Here is a 26,320-nt window from a genome sequence, read left to right as displayed (position 1 = left end):
TCCTAGGGCTAAGAGAGAGTGACTGGCCCAAGGTCACCCAGCTGGCTTCATGCCTAAGGCAAGACTACAGCTCATGGTCTCCCAGTTTCTAGCCTGATGCCTTAACTACTACACCAAACTGGCTCTCTTCTAATCCTTTGCGTATATACTTTTTCTTCCACTTGAATACAAATTAACTTGGAATTGCCCCTTTCCAGGAGAAAATGCAAGATATATACTGGTTGTTACGAGTGTGCATTCGTACGATTGAACATGGAGACAGAATTGGCTCACTCTTTGCATTCATGCCTGAATTTTATCTGAGTGTAGCAATGAATAGCTACAGTGCTCTCAAGAACTACTTCAGTCCTGTCAATAGCATGGAAGAACTTCCAGGTGAGGATATCTTTAAGCAGGAATGTTTATGTTTTGCATGTAGAATGCAATGTAGGTGAGAAAAAATGAGAATACAGAATCTGGCATCTGGCACCAACTTTATATTGCCAACAGTTTTGTTTCTGCTAAAATAAACACACGTTAAATTGCCCTTATGGAAATGAAAAGAGGTTCCCCCTGAGATTCAAATGGCCTCCACCCTACTAGTGTTTTGAAGGCCCTGAAGACCTGGCTCTTTGCCCAGGCCTTTTGCAAGGGTGATCCCTTTTCTTCTTTGTTCCCATCCAGTTTTGCTATTTCTGCCCTCTTTATTCTTTTTGGTTTTTTGTTATTTCCTTCTTTTTACATGTTTTTAACAATTTATAAACCAGAGGCTCCCTATGATGAGACCACATAACAGCAGTCTCTAACGCCTTTTAGAGCTCTGGGAGCTGGGAGAGTCAGCTTGCCCAAGCCATGGTTCAGAGCCTTCAAAGAGACACTGAGTTTGTCTACTTCCCTTCTTAATCACTTCTGAAAATGGCATGTAAATTGCTTTTTGGATGCTAAGATCCTTCAGAAAGACAAGTTTTGTTTCACTGGGTGATCTTCCTTCAATCCTCAATGAAAGAAGTTTCATGTAAGTTTAAGAACTTAAAGAAAAAAAATTAATTTGGAAATAAGCAGCAAAAAGGTGATTAGAATGTTGATTTTGGAAAGTTATAAGAGGACCTAGATTAACTGGAAATAAGATTTTGAAATTAACTATAAGAGTCCTTCCTGTGGTTTAAAATCCCATTAAAATATATGAAGATCTTGAAGTTAAGTGTAAGAAATCTTTCCATGGGAAAATGGTGTGGATTAGAGAAAAACATAATAAAAGGAGACCTTGAAGGCTGGTTACTAGAGGCAACCAGAAAGAACTAAAGATTACAATTAAAGGAGAAGACCCACTAATGCAGAATAGAGAAAAGTATTTTAACTCTGGAAGTTTTAAAGGATATTTGGCAACAGTGTAGTCAGAGGTTTCTCTTAAGATTGTCTGATATTATAAAAATGGGTTTTAAAGAGGAGATGTTGTTTTGGATATGGATTTTAAAATGATAGAATACAAAAATATTGGCAAAGATGCTACACAGGACTTACAAATGAAACCAAACAAATGGAAGTTTTAAAGTATATTTGGCAACAATGTTTTAATAGCTAAAAGGGACATTCAGATAATAAATCAGAAGAGTGTCTTGGATGTGTGGATTTCAACACAGAAGAGTGACTTGGACAATTTTCTTATTTTGGACTTACAAAAGAGATGTGTTACACTTATGAAGGAGTTTCTGAGAAAAGATAAAGAGAGAATGAAAAGAAATCAGCTTTTGGGACATTTCTTAAAAGGAATAAACATCAAGGCTTTTAAAACCAGAAAGAAGGATTATGAAGTCAGTTTGTTTGATCAAGGTTACAATATATGATGTCTTTTCTTCTAGTAGTTTTTAATGGATTTTTCTTGACCAGGGCTGAATGACAAGGCCTTAAAGATTTGCTATTAGATAAGATATGAGGAGAAGAGATTTTTTTGTTGTATGATTAGAGAAAGTGATGGGTTATGATGTTAAAATTGAAAGAAAGTGTCAAATTTGCAAGTAATTTCTGAGAGGAGACAAAGAGAAATAAGAAATTAATTTGTGGGATGTTATTTGAAGATCAAGATTTTCTGGTAGCTGTTAATGGATTTTGTTTTATTAAGTTTGAACAATATGCATTTATAGGTTTGCTTATAGATATAAAATATGGGAAGAGGAGATCTTTTCTGTTGTATGTTTAGAGAAAGTTATAAGTTACTGTGGAAAGGAAATGGAATGAAATTGATTTACTTGATCAATGTTACATATATTATTTCTGGTAACTCTTAATGGACTTTTGCTGATTAAGATTGAATGATGAGGTTTTATTATTTACTGATAGATAAAAGATGAGATATGGGATGAAGAGATCTTTGGTTGAAATATTAGAGAAGGTGATAAGTTACTGAAATTGTATTTGTCTTGATGAAGGGGAAGTGATTTCTTTATATATTCTTTTTTCTTTATATATTTTTTCTTTTTCCTCCCCCCCCTTTTTCTTTTCTTCTTTTCCCTTTGCACTTTTTATTCTTTCTTTTTTCTTTTTATATTTTTCTTAATGTGTATTAGTTTTTTATCTCTGTATTTTTAAACTTTAATAAAAATTATTATTAAAGAAAGAAAGAAAATAGAAATGTTATTCCTAGAGAGACTTATCTGCATGTCCAGGAAAATCCACACTAAATAGAATCAGCTCAGTATAAACATTGGCCATGCATTTGCATGGCAGCATTTCCACTGAACGGGGGAAAGAGCTTTTTTCTTTTAATTGTTTAAGGAAATTCCCTTCTAGTTGAGTACTTACAGTAAAACTATAGTACAGTGACAGTACCTACTATGCAGACTTGCTATCCTTGTTTTTTTTATTATTAAAAGCTGGATTTATGGTTTGCCTCCCAGGAATTCAAAACAAAGACATAAATAAGAAAGCTAATTCTAGACATCTGTTTTATTGTACTGGTAAAAATGCAGGTGCAGAAATGTCTATACATTTGCAATCTTTAGTATTTGGAACTTCTTTGTAGGCTATGAAGATACATTGACACGCCTTGCTGCCATTTTAGCCAAGCATTTTGCTGACCCAAGAATTGTAGGCACAGGTAGGTAACTCTTCTTCTAAGGGTTATCTTCTCTTGGTTGTAATCTGTTGCCAGGGCTAGCGAGGAGTGGGGAGCTTCATGCCACTTGATTGGTGGCTATGACACAAGTACTAGGAAAGACCAGAAACAAAGCTGGATGGAACCACCTATTTTTTTCTCTTTAAATCTCTTTTTGTGAAACCCTCTGTTTCTTTCTGTTCTTTCCCATACAGCTGGATGCGGGGGAGGGAGAGAGAATTTTTGCCAGAGATTCCCACTGAGATTTTCAAAATGAGGCCGAGGATGATCTGAGACTGAGTAGGATGCCATGCTGGGCTGTGGGGAATAAAAAGAGCAGATTAAATTAATGGTTGTTGATTATTCTCCAATTTCCAGTTGTCATTTTGGGAATAGCAATGGGGCTGTTGCTTCTGTTTCAGTCTAATGCAGAATGAGATTGTTTATATCTTGGTTATCCCTTTGTCTTGGCTTCTTGTCTACTTCCCACTATTTCAGTAAAAATGCATTCTGGAAACCAAAATTACAGTTAGATCTGCTGTCTTATTAAAGTTCTCTCTTATTTTTATATCCAGACATTAGAGACTCCCTAATGCAAGCATTAGCCAGTTACGTTTGCTATCCCCACTCACTTCGGGCTGTAGAGAGAATTCCGGAAGATCAGTAAGTGTTTGGTTCTTTCTTCCTTAAGTAAAAACACGTGTCCTAAAACAGGTTGCCTCTCTTTTCTTCTACGGGTCAGGCACAAGTTTTGCAATTCCCTATGGTTCATGCGTACATGAAAACAGCCTCTTCAGCTTGTTTGCATTGCGTTTCTACTCCTCCTCTGCCTTGTATTACTCTCCCCCTGTTGGGGAGCTAATCTGTTTGTCTTATTTTGGCAGACGAATATCCATGATGAGGAATCTGCTGGCCCCATATGAGCAAAGACCCTGGGCACAGACTAACTGGATTCTTGTACGACTGTGGCGTGTAAGGATAGATTCTCTTTTTGCTTCTCAGCTGGCTTAGGAGATTTAGGTTGCTTTAAAACCAGCAGATGTCCTCTGCAAGAATTCTCCTATTACTGTTTGCACACTTATTTCTAATGAGAGAGTCTCAAATATTCTTGTGGAAAGTAATGGAACCAAGCATCCTTTTCCCCCCTTTCCCTCTAGGGCTGTGGATTTGGATACAGGTACACGCGGCTTCCTCATCTGCTGAAAACAAAGCCGGAAGATGCTAATCTACCAAGCTTGCAAAGTGAGTAGGGGATTGAGAACAGGGAAATGTTGCTTTTTCCCCTGTTCTGGTCAACGGTTGGTTCTAGTAGCAGGAGAAAACAGTTTTCTGGTATGATATTATCACAGTGATGCCGCTTTCTGGCAGCTTAACTGATACCACAGAGGTTTTACTGCTGATACCCAGCAAGTTTGCCAGTTGGGGACTCATGATATTTAGTAGTTTAAATATGTGTTTCTTATTCTGGCTGAAGCCCTTCCCAGATCAGCTTGGCACCATGTGATCACACACGGTCATCTTTACTGGGTGGCGAAGCCAATTAATTTCTGGCTTTGCTCTGGTTCAGATAGAATTGCCAAGAAAGCAGTTTGGCAGCGTGAATCCTGAAACTTTGAGGGAGACACTTATGGTCTGGCGGGAACTCTTGCCTCATCCTGGCGCCAGAGCTTTCTTCACTCTCCATGGAGGTTAAGCTACTGAGAGGCTAGGTTGCATTTTTGCTTGTCTTTAGAAGTGAGCAGATGTCTATGTCAGTATTTCCTGTTATTTAGAAATACAGAATGGGCAGAGCATAAAGTAACAACCTGGAGGGAAGCATGGCTCTGTCTGGGTGCCAGTTTCTCTATCCTTCCATTGGTCAGCTGGGGAAAACACGGATTAGCTCATGTTATCTTTTGACATGTTTGGGTTGGCAACAGTGAAGATAGTTATGGTGTGTTCTAAAACAGTTGCTGGGGGTTGGGTGGAATGAATATAGTGGCCATGTAGAAGCTCCCTGCCCTGGCTGCATGTAGCAAACTGGCAGTCCAGCTGCTACTTAACCTCCTGTTTTGTTTTTTCTATTTTGCTTCTAACTTACTTTAAGAAATAGATTGTCATTCCCTCCATAATTTTCAGCATGTCACCAGCTACAGTCTTAAAATTCCTGTAAAAACATAACTGGGAGAAACAGAAATTGTAGTGGAATATGATCAGAGCAAATATGTAAACAAAGTGTAAAAGGTTTTTCAATTTTCCTAAGATTATAAATTAAAAAGTAGCATTAAATGAATATAAGAAACTAAGATTGTTTGGGGGGAAAATCTTCATTAGTGATGTTTTAGGCCATGTAGGCTGTGCCCCCCTTAAGGAAACAGCCTTTACTAAATGTAACTCTCATGCTTTCAGCAGTAGATTAATAGTATGTGCAAGTCCCTTCTAGTCTTCCTTTAACATTTGCCATTTGCTTTTCTAGCCTAAGGCTCTTCTCCCAGAATTACCACAACATTCAGGATGCTTTTGCCAAAAGTTGTTTGGAAGTTTGAGGAGCTCTAGTTACAAGCTGCAGGGGGAGCTTTGGTTTCTCTTTTGTAGCAGACCAGGAAAACGCTATCAAGAAGGAATTTTACATCTGTCTAATTTTTGTTTTTTGTTTTTTTTTATTGCTGTTTTAATTGGGAAGAGCTGTATTATTCTGTGCTTATTTGAATCACACTTGTGAGATTGGGTTGATATAGACATTATGTTAATAAAGAAGTAAATTCCTCCAGGTGATTTGGGCTGTTAACCTTGTTGATGCTGAGAAGGCAACGTTCTAGGAACTGGGAATGTTTAGCCTTGAAAAAAGAAATCTGATGGGGACAATTTGTGCTCTGCAAGGCCAAAACCTGTTCTTTGCCCATAGAGCTCAGGACATGAAATCATGGATTTAAACCATAATGAGACACGTTTTGGTTGAATATTACAAAAAACATACCAACAGCAATTTGACAGTGGATTAAATTACCCAGATAAATTACGGGCAATGCTTTGTTAGGTGCATTAAGTAAAGGCCAGAGAGCTATCCGACCAGAATGTTTTTGTTCAGATTCCCACACTGAGAAGGAATTGGCTTAATGGACTAAATGGCTGTTTCCAACTCTGTGGTTGTACATACAAATATGCCTGTGCATATGGCAAGAGTTTTTGAGTTAATGAAAAGAGTAATAATATGCTCCTGTCCTATATGTACAGTATCTATGTGGATGGCAAATGATCCTTCAGTCTTACAGAGAGATCGTATAAAGCAGTGTTTCTCAACCTTGGGAACTTTAAGATGTGTGGACTTCATAGCTGGCTGGGGAATTCTGGGAGTTGAAGTCCACACATCTTAAAGTTCCCAAGGTTGAGAAACACTGGTATAAAGCAAGGTCAAAAATGGTTTTTCTTGCAGCCTAGGAGAAAGTGGTAGCAGTAATATCTAATTATCCCTTCTAAAAGCATCTGTATTTTTCATCTGTATTTCATAAATTCTTTATTTATTGGAACTAGGAGTTATTTCTTGTTAATATCATGAATAAATTTCCTGTTATCTTCTTTTCAGTGGTCAAAGGGTCCTTTAGCAGAAATTCTCTTCTCCTTCCTTTGCTTTCGGACAAGCTATCAGTTGTAACAGAGGCTTAGCCTTTGGAAACTAGAATAGGAGGGTAGGGGGATGTGTTTGGATGTCCTGAATGATGGCCTTAAAAGTTATATGAATGTTTATGGTGACGACATCTAAATATGCCTCAAGGTGAATGAATATGCATGCTTTAACTGGATGGCAGTTTGTGAGTGCACAGCAAACATACATGGCTGTTGCTCTCATGCTATCCATTGCAGATTCCTCTTATAATCATGGCATTTACTGCCCTCCTCATTTTTATTCTTCTCCATCCTTTTTTTTTTTTTCTTAAAATTCTCCTCCAGCAAAGATAGAACAGGAAAGACCAGCAGATACAGTTTCTTCCCATCGAAGTTATGTCCAATTCTGATTTAGACATGCAACTTAGTGGCTTTGCTGAGGCTATTGTGATGCTTCATCTCTGCCATGAGCTTATGAAACCTCCTGGGCAATGGAGCATTGCTTTTCTTCTCTTTTGCCGGCAAGCTCCTTTCAGTTTGGTATTTCTTTCTGTAGGAGGCTCCAAAAGGTCTAAGGCAGGGCATTAGATCCTCTTGTTAATGATACTTTTCTCTGCTATTTTGAGGTGTACCTGAATGAATAATTAATACCAAATTAATTGAAAGGAGCTGGCCTAATTTAGCCCCAAAGGGAATGAGCCTTCTCCATCTCCCCAAAGTCTTTCTTATGGTGCAAGGAGAAAGAGAACATAGGCGAATGCAGAAGGTCAGGTGTTCTCTGGTTCTTACCTTGGTGTGGAATTTCTGAATTTTAAAACCTACAGACCTTTCTGCCTGCTAGGATTGCTCATGTGCTTTTAAAGTACTTTCGCTTCTTTGAAGCATAATGCTGATGAACATTTTCTTGGATTTTTTATTCTTTTGATTGCTAACATTTATTTATGGAGGGGCAGTTTAAAGTCATTTCCTGCCTAGGGCCTTCTTTGGTAGCTTTTACAATGGATCATCTGTCCTGTGTAAGGAAAAATATATCACCCAAGAGACTTGCTTGTAAAGTGTTGTGCTTATGTACATGTGTGCTCACTCACTCTCTGTCTCTCATAGCTCTCAAAATTCTTTGTTAGCTAGTTCTTCCAACTCTGTGTGTGTTGGTACTGGGGATTGTTAGGAAACTTTTAAAAATTTCCTGTCATACTGGTGTGCTTTCATTGCATCCCTTTACAAGTAGGCAGTGTCCTAGTATATGCAGCATTTTGTGAGTCACATTTAGCAAGGGGTTGGTTGCACCAAACTGAATCTGAACTCAGCCAGATTGTGGGAGAGATCTGGGAAGATTCAGGTTCAGCCATAGAAGCATACTGGGGTTTTGAGCAATTCACTATCTCTAAACCAGCTTGCTTCAAAGGTTGGAGTGGGGATAAAGTTGAAGGCAGGAGTACTGTTTGCATACCTTGAACCTCTGGAGGAATGGCAATAATGATAATAATAATAGCAAAATAGGAATGCTGCATTTTATTTAAAAGAAATATCATTACCAAATTGCCTTGAAACTTGGGGAAACATTATCATCAACACATCAAGTTATATTTTGTGATATAGGAATGCTTCCTTAGTGTTGATTTTCTTTCCTTACATTTCTAAAAACATGTAGGGGAATGTTTGGAAATTCGAAAGAAAAGCATAAAGCTATCAGATCTTCCTTCATCTGTCCAGCAGGTGTTTCTTTCATCTCAGTTGGCCATTAGCAAGTTCTAAAGGTGTGTGTGTTAAGCCATTTTCTGCTTGCCACTAAGTATTCTAAGATTGTAAGGAGAGAAGAGTAATGTAGAAGCAGCTCTTAGGTGCTTCGAGTCACTTGACATTCTTTTTCAATTGCTTTCTCAGCTCTGCTTCATGGACCCTAACACCTAGCCTGCTTCAAAATGCAGTGTTTGCAAGCTTGGTGTTAGGGTCCATGAATAGATTGGCTGTTAGGAGATGGGGGTTCCCCTTTAGATTTCTGACTTCCTGTATTTTCTGATTGGAGCTGGATAGACAAATATGAATATCATGTGGGCTAAGGAGTAGGGACAGCTGTCTTGGTGCTGATACATTTCTGTGTAGCTGTTGAGATATTATTTTCAGGAGAAATGAATCCTGACATATCTTCAGGCCATATAGAGGTGAATGGGAAGGATGCTTGACCAGACCTCAGCCATAAGGTATAATTTCTTTGCAGGGAGAAGGTATCATTGCATCCCTGCTAATTCAGACCAGCATTAGGGCAAAATGCTTCAGGATTGAAATTGAGTATTCTAGCTCTTCCTCACTTTCATGTGATGTAGGTTAATGATTTCTAGCACTGTCTAACAGTGAGGTCTTTTTAGCATCTGCTACTGTTTTCTTCCAGAGCCATGTCCATCCACCTTGCTGCAGCGACACATGGCGGATCTGTTGCGCAGTGACCAAGAAATGGCACCCAGTTTCCTCAATAGTGTCCTTAACCAATTAAACTGGGCCTTCTCAGAGTTTATTGGCATGATTCAAGAGGTGAGTCGATGGTCCAGCATAAGTCTAATTCCAAACAAGGCTCCATCTGATGAGATACTGGACAATGAATAGGTTTTTCTTATATTACTTGTCCTGTGTTAGTGGGGGATAGCAAAAGCAGCACAGGTCCTTAGGAATGCTGGGATTGAGCCAACTTGCATATCAGTTGTACAGAGAATAGATATTTTGGGTTGGTATGAGAAAGGCCCATGGGATATACCATGTAGGGAGCTGAGGAAAGGTGTGAAGGGGAGCAACAAACATCAGCCTTGCTCTACATGTCCAGATTGTGTTTCATTTAAACCCAGAATAACCAAAATGTTACAGGTGTTGATTCTGCTGATTACAAGCTGATCCAAAATAGTTCAACTTTTCTGGATGTGGTTATTTGTTCTGTGTTACCCATTCCTTCCGTCCCCTAAGTTGCATCCTTTTGTCTGGATAGATCCAACAAGCTGCAGAACGCCTAGAAAGAAACTTTGTAGATAGTCGCCAATTGAAGGTGTGTGCAACTTGCTTTGATTTGTCAGTGAGCCTTCTCAGGGTCTTGGAAATGACTGTCACTCTAGCTCCAGAGATCTTCCTGGATTGGAATCGCCCTTCTTCAGAACTATTACTCAGGAGACTTGCACAGGTATTTTCTTTTCTGGAATATCATATGCTTCTGTGTACACACATACATGCTTATTCACACACGTTCAGAAACATACTAATAAGTAATGGCAAAATTATGTCACCTTCACAATTTCCCAGCAGAATTACCTTCTTCTGAAAAAGTATCTAGCTGGTTATCAACAGTTTGAAGGATGATATATATAGGACCACAGGCTTTTTTTTTTCTTTTTTCTTTTTCTTCCCTCACTAAAATTATTTTTGGCAGGGATTACTTATAATATATTGTGGCAAGATAAAGATCTCAATTTTACTGTTCTTATTTGATTCTATTTAGAAGAAAACAGAAAAAAAATACACATTTCATAAAATGCCTGAATAAACCAAGTAGTACCACATCTTTAACTCTCTGATAAGTCATCCCAATCTCCTTCTCCCTGCTTCCTTCTTTCAGAGGTCCTAATGTCTTATGTTTACTTAAAGCTTCCAGATCGAAATACATCAGTAAATCACCCTTCCTGCCAAATATAAGTACATATTTAAATGTTGTCAGATCCATACATCAAAGCTTTCAGTCTTCTGAGTACTGAAATCTACATCTGAGAGCAACCCAAGTTGTCCGAGAAAATTCTGTCTTCTGTAACCATATGAGAAATGTGGTTGTTGCAGTCCATTGGGGATGGAGATCAGGCATGCACAGTCTCTTTCTCCTCTAGAAAACATTGTACATCCTTTCTGAGCTTATTGCCTTAATCATGGTTTGGTAGGGATCCAGCCCGAGCACATTCCTCTGTAAAGGATCCTCGCCAGATAAGCTCTGGTAAGCAATAGAAGTATTTGTTAATACCCTGCCTTTACTACAGACCAATTATTTTGTATTGGGGGTACCAAAAGAAACAGCAGGAGGCGGTGACCAGTTGCAGCAGATAATCTCAATTTTGTTCAGGCAGATATTATATGGTAAGTTAAATGTAGGTACTACAATTCTGAGGCCTTTTGCTTGGTGGGTATCAAGGGAAGATATAGATGGGCAACTGGCATTTACAGGAAGGAAAAGGCATGCATTTAAACTGGGACATGTTTGTACCACCTCCTTTCACAAATACTTCTGAAAAATTGACATGAATGATGATGATACAAATCGCTTTGTCACATACATTTGGGCTTGAGTGTTCATGCAAATATATTCAAACTATACTGATTTGTTCCCTTGGAGTTTGAATACAGTAAAATTAGCCCAAACAACTTGTTGCTTTTCGCATCCCAAAAAAAAAAAAGAAAGGAAAGGAAAGGAAAAAGGAAACCTGTTGGAATCAACCAATTGCTTCTTAAAACAGTATGGCCCTTGAGATTCAAAACAATATCTTTCACACTTGATCTTGTTGAATTCTACCACTTGCTATCCTCAAAGACCATTGTCCAAAAGAATGAAGAACTTATTTCTTTTCTGAAAGATTTCTTCCAGTGGAAATATCTACAGTCTAGATTGTGTGATGTCATCATAGTTTCAGTTTGTTACAGCTGGAGGCTCAGATCTACTGTCACTATTTTATTAAGAGCTATGCACAGATTTTCTGGGCTGCTGTGCTGGTTTGTATCTGCTAATATACTAATACTGATTCAGGGACTTAAATTCAAGCCACACAGAGAACTGATGCATTCAGGCCTTTCCATCCAGGGCTGGATTTTTAATACTTTTTTGAAGATTGCAAATGCTGTAGAAAGTACCAGGGAATAAGAAAAGCAATCACCCTTAAACCTCTTGCTCATGTCATTCTAAATCCAACATTTCTACTATTTTCATGGTGTTTGATTGTTTAAGCTTTGCTGTTCAGATGGTGAAGCAAGAGCCTGTGCCTTTGCAAATGTGCAGACAAAAAAATACTTGACTCTGTTTCAGTATTCTTCACTCTTCTTTCCCTTTTCCTATAGCTGTTAAATCAGGTGCTGAATCGTGTAACAGCTGAGCGGAACTTGTTTGACAGAGTGGTCAACCTTCGCCTGCCAGGTGAGCTGCCTTTTCTTCCTTTTTGCAATCCTGTCCCAAAGAGGAATCATATCTCAATGGTAAAACACATATTTTGGATATCCCTGAATTAAAATGTTTAGGAAGCAGGTGATCATAAAGATCTCCAATCCTAGAAAGTCATGTGGAACTCTTCCAGTTAGGCTACACAACATTGGGCTAAATAAGCAAATAATGTAACCTGACTTAAGGTGTTCTTGATGTTCTTATCATTTATTGAAGATATTCCCCTCTGCTCTCCTGCTCTTTGTTGTTATGTATTTAAGGGTCATGGGCATTTCTGGGGTCTTCACAAGAGCTTCTCCCACTTCCAGTCCATTGAAAAAAAATTAGGATTTACATGAGGGGTAATTCTATGTGAGCCTTTTACCTCAGATTGTGCTCTTAGTGTAGCTTACACTATACCTGCTGTCTTTCTCATGGGTTGTTAATATAAGACCCAAAAGGTGCATCTGAAAATGAAAGAGAACATCTAGTTCTTAGGGAAAACTTAATGCTGACTCTTTCTTGGTTGCTTAGAGCTACAGCTATAAGATGTGGGATCTTTTGGCTCTAAACTTTGAAGAGCCATTAAATGATGGCCATGTGCCTGGCCTACTCAAGGCCAAGATATCTGTTCTCATAGCAAGATTTTTAAAATGTGAAGTAATCCATAGAGAAGAAAGACATCTTGGGTATGCACTAAAAGCTGATAGAGATGCCATTGGATATGCAGAAGTGCATTTGAATGCAAAACTGCTGAGCAAGTTCCATTTATACTGAAGCTCAGTTATCTTGAATTTATTTTTTTGGCTGATGATTCTGGAGTCTTATGATCAGGAAGAGACACTAGGTTTTATCAGTCCCCACATTTCTACAGAATAACAATCCTTTTCCTTAAAAATCATTATTGAATAATTGCTATGGCATATCCACCTGCTGATCTGTGACATTCTGATAGGTAGTTGGAAGTAAAGTATATTTCAGCCTGTCCTTATTTCCTTCCTGTGGAACAAGGGCTCAGTTCTTCTGCATGAAAATGCAGGTTGTGAGTGGAAAGGCCTTGACAAGATTCACCTGTCTCCGTACTTTCCCATTCTTTGATGGATTCATTCATCTCTCTGCCGTAGGTTTGAATTCATAGTGCATAGTTAGTATTGTAGTTGCAGTATTCTAGAACAGATATATTTCTAAATATACAGCATCCTTGTCAAGCCCCTCATAGCAGTTCACAAACAAGAAAGCAATATTCTCCTGGTTGGCAGGTTTATTGCAAGGGGAAAAGAGTTAGGTTACAGAATCTTGGACACGCGATTCATCAGCAAGTACTTTAATGCAGGGTTCTCCTCTTGTCTTTGATATTTCTAATTGAGTCTTGTTTTAATGGAGAAGATGCTAATTGCTTATTTGATGCCACAAAAATGTCCATCTGTTATTCTTGAATATTTGGGGGATGTGCATTTTCTTTCCCAGTATCAAGAAAATGCATTACATTTCTTGTAATGTTTCCATTACAATCTGAAGAAATGTTGTGCTAAAGTAAATGAGAATGCTAAATTTTGGAGAACATGACTTTTTATTCTTCCACTGAGGTATAACCTCATACACCCAGCTCAGGCATCTATATAGGAAGTGCAGGGCATACTGATATGTGGGGTTTAAGTGAAATTAGTTTGTATGCATCAACTAACTCTATAGTTATAAAGAAATGGAATAAAAACTCACTTTTTCAGGCATGCCATCAAGTGAGGTCATGGATTAAGAAAATTCTGGGTATTTGAACACCAGGGAAGAATCTATGTTGCTTGAAAAATTGAAGAATGCTGTGGCAAAATTGGAAAACTAGACACACATCCATATTTTTGCAGTTTTTTTCACGTATCTTTGTAACGCTAGGTATCAAGTACTGGCGTTGGTGAAGACAAAGTGCTCTCTATAGTGTTCTTGCTTGCCTGTTAAAATTTGTGAGGAAGGGATTGTTTTATCTTTTTTGTGTATATGTGTAGCTCAAAACAGAGATGAAAAGGGGCTGGGCTGGCCTCTGGTGCTTTGCTAAAGACTTGATGAAGCTGTTGGATGAATTAAAACAAATCCCTAATTGGATTAACATGACCAGTAATTACATTCTAATTTCTTAGGTGGTGATTTTACTTGGTGAGGATCTATGCTAGTTGGTCCTCATCTGTGGCTCCCCCAGGAGTCATAAAGGAAGCTCTGGGAAAGTCTGTATTATTGTTGATTTTTACTCTGAATTCTGATTTCTTCTGTAGGACTGGAAAGCGTAGACCACTATCCAATCCTTGTGGCTGTGACAGGAATTTTAGTCAGGCTTCTTGTTGATACTGATTTTCAGGGGTAAGTGCACTTTTATTCCACTCTGTGGACTGATAAACTCATTGCTTGCTTTCTGATCTTCCATACTGATATTTTGCCTAACTGAAATCAGTGGCTCTTTGGTACTGTGTATGGGTACTGACATAGTATTTAGTTTTACCCTGAACTTCATATGCAAACTTTATTGTAGGGCAGAACAGTTTTCATTATGTGTTATACCTCTTAACTAAAGTGTGCATAAAATTACTTTCAATTTAAATCTGACTTTGAAGTGTCTGGAATTTCAAAGTGTCTGACACCTTGATGGTTCCTGCTTGTCTGGATTTTGTAGAGTATTCAGTATTCAGTTTGTGTGCATAAAATTACTGTGCATAAAAGTACTGCATACAGTTGTGTTATTTCTTCTGAAACAGAAGCTGAATCAATAATTAATCAGCTTGGCTTCCCAAGTCTTTGACAAACCCCACAATGTTATGGGGACAAAGAGAGTCTGTTCCTGTGTCTGGAAGGAGCTTAAGATTGAGATGGTGAGGGCAGCAACAACAATGAAAAGAATTAGGGAGAAGTATAAAGCAGCCCAGTAGAGATGAAGTATGGAAAAGAGTGTGAAGTGTGTGAGAATGGGTGATAAAAATTGAGTCCAGGGGTGAAAGTCATTTAAAATAGAAATTAGTGATAGCTTTGAATAGATCTTAAGTGAAGAATGGTGGGAAAAGAGCTGGAGTGTTTCTAGCAGGTATCATGAATAAGAACAGCAAGATAATTCTTATGGGAACACTTTTGGTTACATGTGAATTAGATTCACAAAGGTTGAGAATTTTGGGTTTACAAAAAAAGAATAAACAACATTCTAGAGGAAGATATCATACTGTATATATGATTAGCAGACCTTCTGCAGTACAGTGGATGACATTCTTTTTTCCTAGTTCATAGTCCATGGCTTCTTCTCAGAGCTATAGACAAGTCCATACCTCAGTTCTCTAAACATTCAGAAACAATTGCTTGATAGTATTTCATCCTTTGATATTCTATGTATTTTGTTTTTTTAACCATAGATTGCTAGTAAATAGGGTACCACAGTGACTACTATTTCTGATTCAAGTATTCTCCAATCTAGATAATGTAATAAAACTCAGGGAAGAGTATATTGTTTTTCAAGTTAGGTCAACATCCTGGAATTTGGGATGGAGGAGTTAAATCTCTTAAAAGGGCAGGTAAAGTTCTGATGACATCAGTGACTTTCCTATTGTAAAGAAGGGATGAGGATGTTACATTCTAAAGAACTGTAAAACTTTTGAATTTTAAATGTTTTTTTAAAATTTGCAATATGTTTCATGCTACCCATTTTTCTGCAGAACTAAGGATGTACTTGCAACTTCTTATTTTTCAAAGATCCAGTTTGTCTGAGAATTGATTAATAAGTGGAGATACGTATGAAATCTTTGCCCATGTGCTCCATCCTTGAGCTTCTTCTTTCTGCTTCATTGTTTTGCTATGCTAAGTTAAGCCAGGAAGTCTTCATTAAGCTTCAGAACAATTTTGTTCTGAGTTACACGGGTGCAAATAAAGCTTATCCTGATCTTGACTTGTATGGTTACTTCAATGATTTCAAAAATGTGGACAGTGAAATTTTATTAAACCAACAACAAAGATAAATTAAACATCAATTGGTTTTAAGCAGTTCAGGATTTTACTTCGTGGTTTTCTAGTTGGTGTAAGATCCTAGCTTCTTTTGAATCTGCTCTTCAAAACTCAAATGGAATCTGTAAAGATTTCCAGGATTAATTTTAGCATACTGAGAAGGAAGAGTTACACGGGTGCAAATAAAGCTTATCCTGATCTTGACTTGTATGGTTATTTCAATGATTTCAAAAATGTGGACACTGAAATTTTATTAAACCAACAACAAAGATAAATTAAACATCAATTGGTTTTAAGCAGTTGCTAAATACAAAATATCTTTTTAAAGATATTTAAAAAGATGATGTAATGGAAAGCTTGAGCGAGGAAGATACTGGAATGGAGGATCAAGGTTATCAGGAGGGAGCGGGAACATTCCAGAGCAAGCGCTTTCTCAGTTCACAGCTAGAGCGTGGGAAGAGAAAGAGGATGAGGCTAGCCCCCCCCCCCCCAAGTCTCACAGGGTATATCCACTAGTTGCTTTAGCATAGGTTTAGTCTGGCGAGACTCTGTGTATTAGGTGCAAGCTAATAAAGGAACTGTACTGGACTGGATTGCCTCATTATTGTTCTTGGGCTGGACCTGACAGATACAAAGTGATACAAAGGGAACTCTTAAAGAACTCAAACAAATGTTAAATGTGCTCCTGGTAAAGAGTTATAAGATCAGTTCTTCAAAAAGTATCAGCATCATGGTTACTTGGGATATTTGGGGTCAAGATCCTTTTTAGAATGCCTGAAGTGCAATCCATGAGAAACTTTAATTTCATGTTTGCATGTTTCATGTAGCTCTGCAGATAGCTACCAACAGCTGAGCCCAGTCTGGCTAGGCACTCAGCTCTGTAGCTAGATTATTTCTGATCCTCTGATTCCCCACCAGTGCCTTCCGGATAGGCACAAATCAGCCTATTAATATCCCCTCTCCTGTGGTCAAAGCAGTGAATATCCCTAAGGCTAAGTGTGCCAAGCATTTTGTTACACTTCCTATATAAAAAAAGAGATTTTTATTTCAAACATTTAGACTAGCCATATGCAAATAAGGGCAGATGTCAGTAGGTGTGTTTTTTATATTTTGTTGTACTATGCATTCTTCCTATATAATGTTTTTTTTTAATGGATATGATAATAAATGAGAAATAAATAGGAGTATGGGGGTGCTATTTCATCTCCTCAAAATGCTTCCCCCCATTACCTCTGTACTCGGTGAAGGGATCTCTCTGACATATAAGTGAAGGGAAAAAACAAGCCTGATGTTTGGCTACAGTAGCAATTGTTTTCTTGCAGGGCTGGGTATTTTGCTGGTGAAGTTCTCTGTTTATTTGGATGAAATAGATCTGATTAGTAATGGCATATTCAGTTACCCAGCAAAACTAGAAGACACCACTATGAGCCCTTTAGCCTTATTTGCACTAAGAAATCCATTTAAGCTGCTCTAAATAGTAGGTTGAGCCATGGTATAAATTCTCACTTTAAAAGGTTTAAGGAATGTATACTCCAAATGTGTTGAAACCAGTTAAGTGAAGAAGGTATTGTATGTTAGAATAGGGTACCATATTTCAGTAATGGCTGTTGTTTATCTGTCACATTTGTATGTCACATACTCCTGGCAAAGCATACAATGTAGTGTGATTACAGAGATGCAGGAGATCCATGTGATAGAACCTGAGATGGACATCACATAGCTTCAACTTCAGTTTATGCATGTGACATTGAGAAAAACAGTTGTCACAGGGCAGATGGCAGAAAAGATTAGGCTTTTTCAATTTAATTATGAACTTCCAGTAATGGGTAAAAATTGTAAATTATACAAAAAACAGTGCTTCATTATGGTGGAACAGAGGAAGTAAAGTGCTTTTTGCTTTGGGAGAACAATAATAAGTCTGGACTCATGCCAAATCCTATGCTCTATGCATCTGATAGGATGCTCTATCGTATTTTGTAGAACACTTGAAGCATTCTTACTATTTTGCCTTATTTGTGGTTGGACTCAAAATTAATACTCCACTATTATGTGAAGTTATGTACTCATAATTACTAAATTTGCATCTTTCTGAAAAAAATAAAAGATATTTATCATGTGCTTAAGGTTATTGAAAAAATTGGATGAAACCTGGATCTTATCTTTTTATAGCATAAATGAGTTTTCAGCCTGCAGAATTCTTTTCTTTGCTTCAAAAATGTGTTGTGAAGAGATTGCTTACAATGCTATATTGTTCATCCATCAGACTGTTTAGATCAAACAGGGTCAACTCTATTCAAGTCAGATCCGTTTGAGACTGCATCTGATGGAACCTGGAAATGGATATTTTCAATAGGTGTTCTAGGCTTTGGGAATTCATATAGAGACACGGTCTACTCCTTCCTTCCTGGGTTTCAGGAGAACTGTTAAGACCTGGCTTTTCCATTTGGCCCAGGTGGAAGGCATGCTATGAATGATGGGATGCAGTGATAGACACCTGACTTTGTATGTTTTTCCTTAGTTCCTTACAATGCTGTTGGAATTTTTTAATTACTTTTTATGGGGGGAGGTATTTCTTTTTATTCAAGAGATTTTTTAAAATGATGTTTTGATTGTTACCTGCTCAGAGCATTCAGGAATGAGGAACATACAAATGTAGTAAGTAAATAGGTAATCTCAATAAAGGCTTAGACTTTATTAAATGTTAATTAGTTTATGAATCTTCATTTTCAACCTTTTGGTTCAGAAGAGAGAAAAATATTGTGACTGAATGATTTGTTGTCCAGATGGTATTGACAAGAGAGAACTGGTTTCTGGGATCATGGCCTGAGTTATCTGGGCTACTGACATTGGATGGATTACGCCTCACTAGGTCTAGCAAAAATACAACTGTGCATGGTCAAACATATTTCTTGAATTTCAAAAAAGTAGATTTTAATAAACTCAGAGCAATAACTCCATAGCAAGAGAAACTAATAGGGAAAAGACTTCAATTTAGGTGGAAGTTCCTTTTAAAAAAGAAGATATTAAAAACACAATTACAAGAAATGCAATGAAGAAAAAAATGCAAGACAACAGAAGAAGCCAGTGAGACTGCAGTAAAAAGCTTACTGAAAAACTAAAAATGGAATCCTGTTGGATTGCAGCATATAAGCCCCAGTAAAATAAATAAGGATATAAATGAGGTGGAAAAACGGAGAGTCCATCAAGGAAAAGCGTACAGGCGTACCTCAGCGATATTGCGGGTTCGGTTCCAGGCCACTGCAATAAAGTGAATATCACAATAAAGCAAGTCACACAAAGTTTTTGGTTTCCCAGTGCATATAAAAGTTATGTTTATACTATATTATAGTCTATTAAGCGTGCAATAGCATTATGTCTAAAAAAATGTGCATACCTTAATTAAAAAATACTTTGTTGCTAAAAAATGCTAATCATCATCTGATAGACTTGCTCGACACAGGGTTGCCACAAACCTTCAATTTGTAAAAAAAAACAATGCAATATCTGCGAAGTGCAATAAAGTGAAGCACCATAAAACGAGGTATGCCTGTCTATAGGTAGTCTGAAATTGTAGAGATGTGTGAGAAACCCGAAAGCTAACATGAACTGAGATTGGTGAAGGATGCCAAGAACAACAGAATGGGCTTCTTTAGAAACATTCTAAATGAAAACAATAAACAATAAACTAGCTACTCAGTAAAGATGGCAAAATACTTACAAATAACAAAGAAATTTTACTTCACTCTTCACCACCAGGAGGGCATGTGTTCCAACAGACACTTGTGAAGTATAGGATGAAAACGCAGGACTGAAGTTTGAGACTGACAGAAGCACAGTTAGAGAAATTCCTATCTATTTTGAATTTGTCTATTGTATTCTAGGGTAATTGAAAGAACAGATACTACACTTGATCTTAGCCAAAAGGCCAAGAAGTGATACTAAAGAAACTAGCTGATCGTCTGGCTGAACCTTTATGTGTTATCTTAAAGCAGGCTTGGAGAACTGGTGAAGTACCAGATGCTTGGAGGACAGCAGATGTTTATATTTTCAAAAAGGAGGGAAAAGAGGATCTAGCATTGGCGCCTGAGAAGATTTTGGAGCTGATAATAAAGTAACTAGTCAGTAGGCACCGTGAAAATAATGTGACCGTTATCAGCATGGCTATGTCAAGAACAAACTTACTATTATTATTTATTCGATTTGTCTGGTCGCCCATCTCAGGGACTCTGGGTGGCTCACAACAGGTAAAAACAATTAAAAACAGGTTAAAAGCCAATATACAAACATATAAAAACTATCCATAATCAATTTAAAAAAACATAAAATCACAATCAGCAGCAGAATTCATTCTACATCACCTCAATACAGCCATTGTAAGAATTGCCCACCCAACTAACTATTTAAATAAACTGTGGGAATAGCATATTTCCACCCGCCCCACTCAGTCCAGCAGAAAGGGCAGGTTGCAGACCCCACCAGTCAAGGAATTTCGATTGGTGGGGTCTAGGCAGAGAGCCTTTTCTGCTGCAGCACCCGCCCTATGGAACATCCTGCCTCCTGAGGTGCGGTGTGCCCCCTCCCTCATGGCCTTCAGGAAAGGGATCAAAACCTGGCTATGCCAGAAGGCCTGGGGGCCAGAGGGGGGCCGCACCTGTGGAGATGGCTGGTGGGGTGATGGGTTGCCCCCCCCCCCAGCATCTTACAGGACAGAAATTAAAAAATAAATTAATACTGCTGTTGCTATGTTAGAGAATGGACTGAAAGTAACAACATGAAATTTAATAGTGATAGAGGCAAAGTTCTTCATTTAGGAAACAAAACTCAAATACCCAGAGAATGAGGGCTGCTTGGCTTGGTGGTAATCTTTATAAAAGTAATAATCTTGGAATAGTAACTGAGTGCAAAATTGAATTGAATTTCATATTGAAATTGCAAATTGAGATGTGATGTGGCTGCAAAAAGGGCAAATGCAATTTTAGATTTTATCAACAGAAATAGTTTCCAAATCAGAGAAATAATAGTTCTACTTCATTCTGCTTTAGTTTGACCCAACCTCAAATAATGTGTCCTATTTGGGCACTATTGCTGTAAGAAGAATTCAGATTTCATATATCTCTTTTCATATGACTACTTCTAGTCCCCTAATCATCCTCATTGTCCTCTGAGCCTTTTTCATTTTCTCTGAATTCCTCTTACAGCAACAGTGTCCAGAATAAGACATAGTATTCAAGGTTGGGTCTTGAACAAGAAGACAACTGAAGGGGGACTATCAGGAACTGGTAAGTTATTTGGATGTTCCTTAAGAAACAGTAGGAAATATGTTCCTGTTATACAAGAATCCTACTAGTATTACCAACATACCAAATATTTTCCTGACTTATTGATTTGGAACTCTTCTGTTTATTTTAGTAACATAACTTAGTGGAATGTGGAGAGAAGATTTGGATCAAGATATGGATCAAGATTTAAGTAGTGTTAATTGTTCAATTTTAAAAAATCAACTGAAGTTAGCATTTCTTTGTATTGAATTAAGTTACAAGCTGGCTGTTGATAAAAGTCTTTACTCTTTAGAATACCTTTACATATCTTTACCTTATAGGAGTTGCTCAGGGTTGACTTTTGAATATTTGTTAAGATCAATATTTGCATAGGGTTATAATCTGAATTATAGAACCAGTCTGGTGTAGTAGTTAGGGCATCAGGCTAGAAACTGGGAAACCGTGAGTTCTAATCCTGCCCAGTCACAAAGCCAGCTGGGTGACCTTGGGCCAGTCATTTTCACTCAGCCCTAGGAAGGAGGCAATGGCAAACCACTTCTGGAAAACCTTGCCAAGAAAACTGCAGGGACTTGTCCAGACGGTCTCCAAGAATTGGAAATGACTGAACGAATTAAAGAAAAAAGCTGAATTACAGGTAGTCCTTGCTTAACAACCATTCATTCAGCAACCGTTCGACGTTACAATGGCACTGAATGAATAGTAGTTACAACCAGTCCTTGAAGTTATGGTCATTGCAGTGCCCCCACAGTCATGTGATCAAAACTGTGTGCTTGGCAGCCCGCCCACATTTATGACTGCAGCGTGCACTTCAGCTCCCCCCCACCTATCTTCCCCCATCTCTGCCCTTTTGGCTGCCCTGCACTCCACTGACTTTTGCCCCTGCCACCCCCTGCCCCTGCTGTACCCTGCCAACCTTACTGACTTCTTCCTCCCACTGCTGATGAGGCGTGCCCAGCCAAGGCAGCTGCTGCACCTTTGTGATGCCTTGCAATGCCTCCATGTGGAGCCTCACAGTGGTCTCGCAAAGGGCCAGTAGTTGCCTCATCTGGGAGTGTGGGGGGAGATAGGTGGCTGGGTGGAGGCGAGCTCTGCAGGGTGGCGCAGACTCATCTGCCAAGGGAGCTTGCTGAGCCTGGCTGGGGAGGAGGCAGGGGGATGGAGCCAGCAGTTTGTGCAGGGCAGGAGAAGCATGAGGTCCTTGCCTAACAACAGCACAGTCCTCGCCTTACAACTGCAACCAGAACTGCTGTTGCTAAGTGATATGGTCACGTGATGTTTCGCCTAAGGACCGCTTCACTTAGCAATGGAAATTCTGGTCCCAAGGACTGCCTGTAATTCTTAGAAATTATTCTCCTAGCTAAATCAGCTACTTGGCTCCTAGTAACTTAACCACTCTAAGTTATTCACTCTAACTTGCTTTATGTAAACCCAGTCACTTTACTGCTAAAAAATATACTCAGGTACACAAACAGAATTTCACACTGACATACCCTTTTATCCAAATATCCTAGTTTTCCTACTTCTAGTTATATACCCCCTCCCTCTCCCTCTCATAGGAATCCAGCTGAGAGAAGGCGCTCTGCTTTAAAATGAAAAGGTTTCATTTAGCCAGTCATCACAGGCTGCTAGTTTCAGAAACAAGAGAATGTAGATAGTGGCTTATGAATGTAGAGAAATACAATAGATCTTTACCTGCTAATTTTATAATTTTATACAATTTGCCTCTTTCTAATATTGTGTATGGCCTGTTCTTTTTGTAAAAATGACATTAAATCATTTTGGAGGGGTGATCCTGTGATTTTAAAACTTCTATGTTTCTCTTGATGCTGGTGGTTAAAAATATTTGAAAATTCCTTTGAACATACAAAGCATTATCAAAATGCTAATTAGTTTCATTCCATCTCTTTGGTTAAAAAAATGTCTGTATTTGTGTTTGGCTGAGAGTCTAATTCAGTTGGTTAATTTAAAAATATCAGTGTCAGAGATGGAGTACATCCAAAGAGCATCTTGGAAGGGTAAAACTGATCCTTTAGATGAGTTTACCTGCATTAGGGAAATCAGTTTTATAAAGTCTTAAGGTCACTCTTATGCTTTAGTTTATTAGTGCTTATTAAGAGGAGAAGAGTAAATTAGGTCAGCATCAGTCACTGCAGTGTGAATCGTCCTTTATTTTGGCTCAGATTGTTAAATTAACATGCCAGTTTGGTGGAACCAGAGTTTTTTTGTTCAAAAAAGGTCACTTTAGAGGGGATAGTAATATTCCCTTTTTAAATTAATTTTTACTGAGTTTTAATAAACATAGTAAAAACTAATACAAACTAAATTAAAAGAAAAAAGAAAAAGAAAAGTGCAGAAAAAAGAAAAAGACATTTAAAAAGAAGTGGCTTCCAACCTTCATCACAACAAGCATAAGCTAATATACTAACTTTGCACCCTCATTTAAAGTTACAAATAGAAAAACTCCTCTCCTCAGAGCTTAACTTTTATCTATACGCAATCCAGAAATCATCATCTTTTTAGTCCTAGTTCAGCAAAAAGTCCATTAGGAGTTACCAGAAATATCAAACAAAGAGTTTATCCCTGATCAAATAGTCCAACTTTATATTCCTTCTTTTTGCTCTGCACAATCTATGGCATCACAGGATTTGATCTTTCATCACTCTTCAGTATTTAAAAGAAGTCTTCAAAGCTTTCACCAGGCTACTTTGTAAATCCCATAAAGAGGCATTGTCCAGAATTTCTTGTCACAGCTGTTCCAGATCCAGATCCAGATCCTTTCTTCTCATAAAGAAGCATCATCCAGAATTTCTTGTTGCAGCTGTTCCATGTCCAGATCCTTTTCTTGATTTGTCTTTTGTATTCTCATTTTGATAATCTCAATTTCATTGTCTTCCATGCCTTCAAACTCTATAATGTCTATGTCAGGTAAAAGTTTTTTAAAAAATTTTCTCATTGTCTTCTAAAAGTTTATCCATTGAAATCTGTATCCTTTCTGAGATGTTAGTTATTAATATTTCAGCCCATGTAAAAAAAAACTCTTTAAAATAAGAAAAAGTTATAGCTAGCTTGGCCATTTTAGTTCTTTTCTGCCTGGTCCTTTAGTTCTCTCTAAGTGTCCAGTTGCAACCTTCATCAAGTCTCAGTTCCTAATATGGATTTAGTTCTGTTTCAGTCATTTCCCATGAGTATATTATTTAATTATATACTTGTTTTTCAAATCTTAGGGCAAAAATAATATTCCAAATCTCTCTGGTCTCCTAATCTGTTTAAAACTTTCTTAAATCAAAATCCTTTTTTTTTGTTTGCTTTTTGCCAATTTTATATTATTTTAAGTTCTTGAGGCTTTATTTAAGAATTCTTAAATCCAAAGAAGGTAAAACTCACCAGGTGTCAAGCTGAGCTTGTTGTCTCTAATATCCATAAAGTGGTGAAATTGAACATTTCCAAAAGTGAATTTGGCTGGCTTTGTGTCCTTATGAAAGGCTTTGCCACTGTTGAGAACAAAGATGTTGTCTCCCTCAGCTCCTGGCGCTCAAACCCACAGGATACTGCTGTTTTACATTCTCCTCGCGAGGAACTGCCATTCAAAGCACTCATGGGCAATCTCCCAATCTCTCCTTCTCTGGAGAAATTCAAAGGACCAGTCTACTCACCGGTCTTCCATTCTGCACAGCGGTCGTTGTCTCCACTTGTTCAAGGGGACATCTTCAGTCAGTCATGACTCACACAGGAAGCCAGAGGGGATGCTAATATTGCAATGCTACTGTATAGAATTCAGTTCTATATTATGACCACAGTTGAAATATTAAAATGATAAGAAGGTTGAGGGAATGTTTATCCTTATTTGTGTTTTTTTATTTTATTAAAAAAGCAATTTAAGGAAGATGCTTTTTTAGAGGTTTTACATAAAAGTTCTTCATTTAGATTCACTGTAATTATCCAGTGAAGCTTGTTAATGGAAGATTCAGAGCTGAAAAAAATTCTTAGGTAAAATTCATCATTGAACTATAAAATGTGATAGACAAAATTGTGGAGGCTAAATTAACCAGTAGCTAGTAATTATAATGTCTATAGTGCCTCCAAGTCCAGTGGCACTGTATGTTTGAATACTATTTGCTTAAGAACAGCAGCTGAAGAGGACGTTGTTTTCATAACCTGCTTATGGATTTCTACTGGTATTTGAATGAGCATAGTGAGGAGCAGGATGCTGGACTAAATAAACCATTGGTCCCATCTTGGAAGGCTATTTTTGAACGTGTTCCTGTTGTACACTTTGAGAAGGACATTTGAAGCCAGGTGTCCTGCCTTTAGTTGGCAGGCTGCCCACTACAACAGCTTCCCCCCAACATTACAACAATAAAGCATGGAATTGTTGCTGCTGTATGCCTACAAAGGTTTCTAGAGACCCCAAGTCTTCCACTGAGGGCCCACTCAATGATAACAAGAGTCACTGTTGACCTTCATGAGAATTGTTAGGAATATTGGGAGTTTCCAGTTTGGGCTGCGGAGCTGGCAGCTCATAATATAGCCAAGATTAGAAATGGCAGTTTCCCCACAAGACATAGAATCTAATTCCCATAGCCAGTAGCAGTCTGATTTAGATCCTTATATGAAGCATGATTATCTCCTTTTTAGTTGCTAATTGTGAAGCAGTACCAAAAAGCAGACTATCAAGTTTTATTCCATAAAAATAAACCTGAAAACTATCTACTGTTAAAATGGGGGGAGGGAGACAAGGATGGGAATTACTCTGCTTTTTTTCTCTTAGTAAAATGTAAGTGGTGTTATGCTGACCCATTAATCTGATGTACATGCAATTTAGAAACTCCAGACTTGGCAGTGGCTTGAATTTTTGATTGCTGTTTTGTTTGCTGAGAGAGGGCATGGTGCATTCCTAAGAGACTGTCATTAAACTTTCAGTTCATGTTTTTAAAAATTGGCTTTTTTATTGATGTAGTCCTAGTTAAAAAATGGAATATTTTTAAAACAAATCCCTTGAACTCTAGTAGTTTGTCTCTTAAGTGCAGCGACTGGCAGTAAGGCTACTAGGAATGCTGTTGCAAAACAGCTGATATTATTGATGCCAGACTGGAGGACTGGGGCTGAAAGAGATGGAGGAATGCCAGGCTGAAGGATCTCAAGCAATAACATTCCACTTCATGCCATTCACACATTTTCTAGATTTTGTTTTGTTCTCGCTTACAGATTATCTATTGAAGGGAAAGTTTATGCCAAAAGGGGAAAAAACCAGAAATGAATTATCAAATT

The 26,320-nt window shown here is 38.0% G+C and overlaps 1 protein-coding gene and 1 pseudogene across 4 annotated transcripts in view; one reads left to right on the top strand and one right to left on the bottom strand.

The window, feature by feature from the left end:
* The window catches only part of RNF123 (ring finger protein 123), a 112,032-nt gene that overhangs the window by 44,903 nt on the left and 40,809 nt on the right, over positions 1-26,320 (top strand). For 3 of the 4 annotated variants that reach the window (XM_088133975.1, XM_088133977.1, XM_088133976.1), the window contains exons 27-35: positions 198-375; positions 2,999-3,073; positions 3,646-3,733; positions 3,955-4,042; positions 4,228-4,312; positions 9,042-9,181; positions 9,627-9,815; positions 11,726-11,801; positions 14,069-14,153. In XM_088133975.1, the coding sequence (XP_087990101.1) occupies positions 198-375; positions 2,999-3,073; positions 3,646-3,733; positions 3,955-4,042; positions 4,228-4,312; positions 9,042-9,181; positions 9,627-9,815; positions 11,726-11,801; positions 14,069-14,153 (1,004 nt within the window). Of the gene's footprint in view, positions 1-197; positions 376-2,998; positions 3,074-3,645; positions 3,734-3,954; positions 4,043-4,227; positions 4,313-9,041; positions 9,182-9,626; positions 9,816-11,725; positions 11,802-14,068; positions 14,154-20,971; positions 21,047-26,320 lie in introns of those variants that run through there. The other variant, XM_025172911.2, reaches the window with a different exon arrangement.
* On the bottom strand, positions 19,531-19,710 carry LOC112541822 (U2 spliceosomal RNA; annotated as a pseudogene).

This window comes from Python bivittatus, unplaced genomic scaffold (assembly GCF_059951505.1).
Source record: "Python bivittatus isolate LINGU-HERP-01145 unplaced genomic scaffold, Pbiv_v1 ctg000080_np1212, whole genome shotgun sequence".
Lineage (NCBI taxonomy): Eukaryota > Metazoa > Chordata > Lepidosauria > Squamata > Pythonidae > Python > Python bivittatus.
Note: the sequence above shows the minus strand (reverse complement) of the source record. Positions and strands in the feature narration are given on the sequence as shown.